The sequence below is a fragment of the Stegodyphus dumicola genome, chromosome 3, assembly GCF_044657685.1.
Source record: "Stegodyphus dumicola isolate Sdum_Otavi_A_Nest chromosome 3, ASM4465768v1".
Classification (NCBI taxonomy): domain Eukaryota; kingdom Metazoa; phylum Arthropoda; class Arachnida; order Araneae; family Eresidae; genus Stegodyphus; species Stegodyphus dumicola.
The window spans coordinates 138197820-138206231 of record NC_140770.1 but is presented as its reverse complement, the minus strand read 5'-3'; the positions used below and the strand labels follow the sequence as shown (position 1 = coordinate 138206231).

Sequence of the window (8412 nt, the reverse complement as noted above, 5' to 3'; positions counted from 1 at the left end):
TTTCTATGAAGCCGGGTTAGAACCACAGCCTAAGTCCTCAGATCCAAGTTTTAAATTTCATATCTTAAGGGACCACAATTCATCATCGTATAGTTCGTCACAGAACTGGTTTTCCGACGTTAAAACACGGGAAAAGGACACTGAGATCACTGAAAGAATATCATGCCTAGAGTTTCAGAATTTCTTAATCAAGCCTTGTGTATGTTTTATATCTACGAATGGAGAGACAGTTTAGGGAACGGTAACGTTCAAGTGATATCTTTAAATAATTTCCATATTTTATTTATATCACTGTCGTAGCAGAAGTACCCGATTCTCTCAACTTTAGATATTTTTTTAACATTTTTGCTTCGAAATTTAACATTTATCATCCAAGTATTTACCGCTACTTCTGAAAATGAGTGAATATATGCATTCTGCAATTAATTGGCAAATACCTACATTTTTAATTGTAACTGGTGCTAGTCGTGGTCTTGGTTTGACCATAGCTATTGAATTCTGTAAAAAACTTTGCGAAGGTAGTAGTGCTTTATTACTTGCCCGGGATAAAACAAAACTAATTATGACTCAAGAGATGATATCTAAATGTAGTACAGTGAAGTGTGAGATAGTGGCTATCGATTTAGCATTGCCAGATAGCCCCAGTTATGAGCATCTTCTTACAAAACATGTACAACAAACAGGTTCCTCGTATCGACAAGCACTTTTAATTCACAACGCTGGTACATTAGGTGATATATCCAAAACCATAATGAACTCTACATCAGCATCTGAAATCAAAGCTTACTTTGATCTTAACTTACATTCCGTAATGTTCCTCACATCAGCTTTTCTTAAAGTTTTCGAATTAACTGAAAGAAAACTTATAATCAACGTTTCGTCATTAGCTGCCTTACAACCTTTCAAAGGGTGGAATCTGTATTGCACTGGTGAGAATTTATTATTATTATTTTCTTTGCGTGTTTTATCTTGTACTTTCTATTTTAGCTGGTGTATTTGATTTTAAATGCAGCAAAATTCATTTTTTTTTTAAACCAGTGTAACATACAACAATAAAGTACACTAAATCATTTGTTCGATTTTACCGTGTATTAATATAACAATTAATTTGTTAGACTTTTTTCTGTTTGAACTATTCTACTACTGAAAGCAATCCTGAGCTGTAAATGTGGTAAAAGTATATTTACGGGTACCCTTTGGCGATTTATGGTGGCACATGGGTATATGGATTCGGTATCCATGTACACATTGACCTATTTTCACCAGTGGCGTAACTAGAACTCTTGGGAATGGGTAGAGTAGACTTTAAGGTACCCCTTGTATTATGGCGAAGTTGTTGTTTTATTTATGGTAGCCTGAGTAGTTGAATGTTATGGAAACCCTATTGTGACGTAATCGGGTGCATGATTCTGGGAATTTTTGAATCATGCGATGTTTTGTAAGCGTTTTTGTGGTGTGTGGTTTGATTCTTTAGACGGTAGAATGGCCGAATATAGTAAGATTAATTTAAAGTTTTTGTACGATTTGGAGCGAAAGGGGAAACAAGCTTTAATTGACTGGTGTGTGAATGAAGGTTTACTTAGTAGCCATTATAAGTGTCCTGTATGTAGGAAGGATGTGAGTCTAGTCGAACGTAAAAACCTTTTAGATGCATTTGAATGGGTTTGTAGGAAGAAAGGTTCAGATGGTCACTATGTGAAGCGTTCGACCAGAAAGAGTACCTGGTTTGAAAAAAGTTATTTGAGTATGATTTTGATTTTGATTTTTACGTGGCTGTGGGTGTACGAAGCGAACTCGAAAATCATGGTAAGTGAATATTTGCTTTTGGTAGTGCTTAAATTTATAACATGTTTTTCCTTTTTTATGTTATTTTATTCTTTGGTTTAAAATGTATTTTATTGAGATTATGTATTTTTTCTGTGCCTATATTATAGAATTGGGTGCTCTTTTGACTTTTTAAGTGAAAATATATCGATGTGTACATGGACAAAGTAAAGATTCTGCGCAATGCAAGTTTGTGCAATTCTGGGATTTTTTTTAAGTGAAACTATGTCGACATGTACATGGATAAAGTCAAAGGAGTGTGCAATGCCATTTTTGTGCAATTCGGGGATTTTTTTTTAAGTGAAAATAAGTCGATGTGTACATGGATACAGACTTTGTGAAATTGTTTGTCTTGTTATTTTGGCTTTGTGTTGCGTCGCAAGCCAAAATAACAAGTCAAAGAATTGCATAAAATCGGTATCCATGTACCACCAAAAATCGTGAAGGGGCACCCTAAACTATACTTTTACCCTTGGGAACCTATGCAAAATATTTTCTTGGGGGCCCATCAAAAAATTTACAGTATTTAAAAATAAAATCTGAAAGGCCCAAAGGTTCAATTTGTTCAGAAGGACTATTAATTTCCTTTTGGCATTTTGCGTTTATTCATTATAAATGGCGAATCACTTTTCAAATTGTTGACACCAAATATTAGAGCCCTGTATTATATTTAAAGAAATTAAATAATGAAGAAATTAAATAATGAATAAATAAAGAAATTAAATAATGAAGAATATGCATAAATGTATGTATGTTTCTCGCATTGTAATAAAACGGTACCTAGAGACATAAAATTTTGAATAACGTAGTCCTCCACTCGAATATGAGCATCTGGAAGCCAAATTTGGAATTTGTTTTATTATCTATAGCATATTTTGTAAAGCATTTATGAGTTTTTGATTAAGAATCCCAACAATTTTAAAGCGAGCAATGGCAACACTTTAGGGAGTAAAACATTTTTGGTTGATCTTTACATTATGGTAACTTGGCGATTTTTTGGCGAAAATTTGGCAACCAACTCTCCTACAGCAACCCTCTATTTTTTTTCCCTGCCGCCATTTTGTCTTCATGAAGTAAAGACATGTTTCTTTTCTTTTTATCTACTGAACACTTCTTCCAACAATCTACTACCCGAATTACACTTATGCTAGAAATTTTATCAAACAAAACTCCTTAATCATGACAAATATTCACTGCAAAATTGGGAAAAAGTGCACAATACCATTCTCCTTACGCGTTTTTCAAAATAACACATACACATAAACCATGTACACGCCGACTTATTTTTACTTAAAAAAACATCCCAGAATTGCACAAAAATGGCATTGCGCACACTCTTCACTATATCCATGTACACTGCTTTTTTCTCATAAATTAGAAAAATTTCACGAAAATACATGACAATTTTCTCAATCTTTAAACCCGGTAAAAAGAACATATATGAAATTACCTGATCGCGAAAAAGTATTTACCCTTTCCAAATATGAACATTTCCACATATAAAATAAATAAAATATCCAAAAACTTTTACCTCTAAATCAGCTATTACATTATACACGTCACCAACGAATTCATACCGCAAGCATTACAAATACTTAGTATCAAATATTTAAATTATTTCCATGCACGTTTACTTCGACTGAAACGTATACCAAATTCCTACAAACATAAAATTCACAAAATAACTATCATTTAATTAAAATATCACTAAACCATGTACACGTCGACTTATTTTTACTTAAAAAAACATCCCAGAATTGCACAAAAATGGCATTGCGCACACTCTTCACTATATCCATGTACACTGCTTTTTTCTCATAAATTCGAAAAATTTCACGAAAATACATGACAATTTTCTCAATCTTTAAACCCGGTAAAAAGAACATATATGAAATTACATGATCGTGAAAAAGTATTTACCCTTTCCAAATATGAACATTTCCACATATAAAATAAATAAAATATCCAAAAACTTTTACCTCTAAATCATCTATTATATTATAAACGTCACCAACGAATTCATACCGCAACCGTTACAAATACTTAGTGTCAGATATTTAAATTATTTCCATGCACGTTTAGTTCAACTAAAACGTATACCAAATTCCTACAAACATAAAATTCACAAAATAACTATCATTTCATTAAAATATAATTAAATTCAAAAACACTACTTAAAATATAAATGAGCACATACATTAAATTAATAAAAATTACCTTACAATCCTAATTACTTTAAACTAAATCATTGCTAATAACAATTTTCTCAATAATACCAAATTCCTTTCCACCTTACATTTAGAACAATGCATAAAAATAATATCCTCAAATAATTAAAAATACTAACTTACCTAATCTTCTTCAGAATCTTGATTACGTGGCAGGTACACTTTTCTAATTCATTCAATAAAATTATTGAAAGATTTTTTCTGCGAATTTTTCCTCCATACTTCCTCCGCTAAATAAAAAGCAAACTTCTCTTTTATCACAATGCCTAAATACCCATTTCGAATTCACTTTAGTTAGGGCCATGGGATCCAAAAATTAACCAACACTGTTTCACACAACACAGAATAAAGCTAAATACAAAATTTCCAGATTTTTTCTTGATTTCCCCCCTTTTCTGATTAAAGAACCGTAATTCGTCCATTAATATCACATGACATATCCCATGATCTCTCAATATATTTTATTATTTTCAACTATTTAATCTAGATTTTGTTTCATCTTTATCATCCTTTTCATCTTACTAATGTACGATACTGTGTCAAATATACGATAATGTGTAAAAGATATGCCAAAATTTAGTTGCTATTATAGCTTATCCAACGAAGACTTCATCTGTGGCCGATATAAGTCGCCACCCCTGATCAACTTCTTCACTACTGAAGACTTTGCACTTTTATTACAAGTGCACAGGACTTTTCCAGTTTATGGAATTTAACGAACTTTTACAGGTCCTTAGGGGATTGATAAACATGTAAGTGGTAAAGGCCCTAGGGTCGAACACCACTTAACGAATGATGATCTCCGATCATTTCCCTCACGCAAAATAATGCGTAATCCGAACTGAGTACTGCTCACATTATTACCAAAGTCCCAGGTAGTAACCTTTATCGCCTCCGAAATGTCGCCAAACTACCAGTTACCATATTGTAAAGATCAACCACATTTTTATCTCCAGTGTGCAAGACTGACTATCGGAAATTCCAAAGATAGGCCTAATATAAAATCAGAAAGCTTTCAGATTTTGTTTTTGTCTTTTTATCTTTATTATTAAGCATCGTTTTCTCTGCACTTAAGCCACATATAGTTCAACAGCAAATCTACAACAGTTTTAAAAGCTGAATAGCAGCATATGTTTAGAGCTCCAGATGGAGTATTAAGTGTTGGCATGCATTTTAATATTTAGTTTTTTGGTACTACTTTGGTAGACGGTTGCACGGATTTTTGGCGATTTACATAAGCACAATAGGATATAATTATTTAACATTAAAACATATCTGGCAATAAATATCTCAGGAATTTTCGAAAATAGTGTATTAATTTTTTAATAAAAATTGGAAGTATACAATAATAAAGTAAAAGAAAAATATGTACTTACATTTTTTTAACTATTTTACCTCACGTATAATGATAAGTACCAGAAAAAAAAAAAAAAAAAAGTTCTTCATCGGTTATCCACATCTCTCGCACTTCAGTGAAGAAGCAATTAGCGAGGTTTCCTCCAAAAATTTCCAATAAATTTCCTCTGACCCGTGTAACAATAAATAAATCTTTGATTAGGACATCCAGGTTGGCCAAAATAAGGTCTCAAACGGCAATTTTTTAATTCCGATACCAATAATTCTTGGTAATTACCAATAACAACATTCATCTTCGAAACTGACACATCCAGTCGCATTGAAAACTGAGGAATTCAAAGAGATCAATAATAAAATTTTAAAATGGCGTGGTAATGCACAAATATTCAGTAACCAATCAGGGAGCTGATTACATCACACATAGAATTAAAATTATTTAAATAATCATTCATTATAAAATCGTATTTAAAAAATGCAAAATTAAATTGTATTTTAATATTTAACAGCCATAAATAATGTTTCAAACATTAGATTAAATTTATAGATATTAAAACCAATTACTTTTAAAATAATGTGACATCATTCATTACATCATTCACAACATAAAATTCCATAAAATATCATAAACAATAAAATTTTTATTGATAATAAAAATGCAAAATTAAATTCATTTTTATTATTTAGAAGTCATAAATAATATTTAAAACACAAAATTTATACATAATAAAACATATATTTAACATAATAAACATAATAAAACATATATAAACATAATAAATTTTTTAAATAAAAAGACAACAAAGTATCGGTTACCATAAATAACTTGTCTAGCAATGGGATTACCATAAGTTCTATCCCTCGCCAGAACCCGTGCAACCGTCTACCAAAGTAGCACCAGTTTTTTTCCAGTTTGTTCAGTATGCAGTTTTCTTAGTAAGATAGTTAGCAATTTTTTTTCACAATTAAGGGTAAAAGTATAGTTCAGGGTACCCCTTGGCGAAACTTGGCGGTACATGGATACCGATTTTGTGCAATTTTTTGACTCGTTATTTTGGCTCACGAAGCTAAAATAACAAGGCAAACAATTGCACAAACTCAGTTTCCATGTACACATAGACTTTGTTTCACTTAGCCCCCCTCAAAATTGCACAAAAATGGCATTGCGCACTCCTTTGACTTTATCCATGTATACGTCGACCTATTTTCACTTAAAAAAAATCCCCTAATCGCACAAAAATAGCATTGAGCATTCTTTTTAACTTTATCCATGTACACGTCGACCTATTTTCACTTTAAAAAAAATCACAGAATTGCACAAACTTGCATTGCGTACTCCCTTTACTTGTCCATGTACACATCGATATATTTTCACTTAAAAAGTCAAAGAAGCACCAAATTCTACAATATAGGCAGACAAAAAATACATAATCTCACTAAAATACATTTTAAACCAAACAATAAAATAACATAAAAAAGGAAAAACATGTTATACATTTAAAGCACTACCAAAAGCAAATATTCACTTACCATGATTTTCGAATTCGCTTCGTACACCCACAGCCACGTAAAAATCAAAATATCAATCATACTCAAATGACTTTTTCTAACCAGCTACTCTTTCTGATCGAACGCTTCACATAGTGACCATCTGAACCTTTCTTCCTACAAACCCATTCAAATCCATCTAAATGGTTTTAACACACACCACAAAAATGCTTACAAACATCCCATGATTCAAAATTTCCCAGAATCATGCACCCGATTACGTCACAATAGGGTTTCCATACCATTCAACTACTCAGGCTACCATAAATGAAATGACAACTTGGCGATAAATCAAACAACAACTTCGCCATAATACAAGGGGTACCTTAAAGTCTACTCTACCCCAATTAAGTTTTTATGTGTTATTTATTAAGTACCATGTTCATGTAACTTACACCATATAAAACTCAGTTCAAAAGCAAAATCACAATATATTTAAAAACAGCATATTTATATTCGCTTCATTATTTTTTTAAAATTAGCCGCATAATATAGTTATCATAAAAAAGAAAAAGTACATAATGATTTTAATGAGTCTGTTAATACAATTTCATAAAAATACTGAATACTTCTAATTAAACATGTCACGATTTTAAACATGTTTACTGAAATCAATCATATCAGAAGGTAGTAAAAAAAATGCTCTCAAGAACTGTGTTTGTTGCTTTTAAAACACTTAGTTTATTTTTCAGTAACTTTCAAGATAAAATATGAAAGTATCTTAGGTCCCAATCGCATGTGTTTCGGCTACACGGGACTTGAAGTCGAAAGGGACAATTCTCAGAACGCACACAATTCCAGGAAACCCATGTAGCTAGGTTACCATTTTCACTTACTACAAAGACTTGAACGCCAAACACTAATCGATTATCGCTCAGATTGGGATCACGTGATGCTTCAGACGCAGAACTTTCGTCTAATTGGTTTTCTCTACCCGGAATAGAGGTCCAGCAGAGACATTTTCAGTGAGGTGTGAAAAAATCCCGCATAGCTGCAACATTGTTTCCGTAGTTAGGCAGGACTTCGTTTCAGGCGGGGCTTCTTTTTCTAGGAATCCTCCCGTTTAAAACAGTGCTACCAGAATCTCGTTTTTCATAAAAGTCCTGTCTGTGAGGGACTATAGCCATGTGTGATAACCTTAGGCTTTACTGAATAGCAACACGCTGACGTGAGGAAGATAAAAGAATTATTTTACTTCTAGCAGCAGCAAGACATTGCTTTTATAGAGATGACTTATTTATCTGTTAATTAAAATTAAAAGATAAAAATAAATATGTTGCACATTTTATGATTGGCAGCACTCTCATGCGCTGAGATAAAAGTGTTCTGTTTCGAGTAGTATTGCCATTGCTTCCTTTCAAATTCATTACAGTTTTGCAAAATATGAAATAAATGATAAAACAAACTAGAAATTTAAAATTCGGTCTTCCAGGTGCTCATGTTATGGTGAAAAACGATA

At 32.1% G+C, this 8412-nt stretch overlaps 1 protein-coding gene across 1 annotated transcript in view; it reads left to right on the top strand.

Annotated features, from left to right (window-relative positions):
• The first annotated feature begins 204 nt into the window (after positions 1–204).
• Positions 205–8412, top strand: part of LOC118190352 (sepiapterin reductase-like) — a 52706-nt gene continuing 44498 nt past the window's right edge. The window contains exon 1 of the mRNA XM_085813349.1: positions 205–929. Within this exon, the coding sequence (XP_085669475.1) occupies positions 398–929 (532 nt within the window). The 5' untranslated portion in view covers positions 205–397. The remainder of the gene's footprint in view (positions 930–8412) is intronic.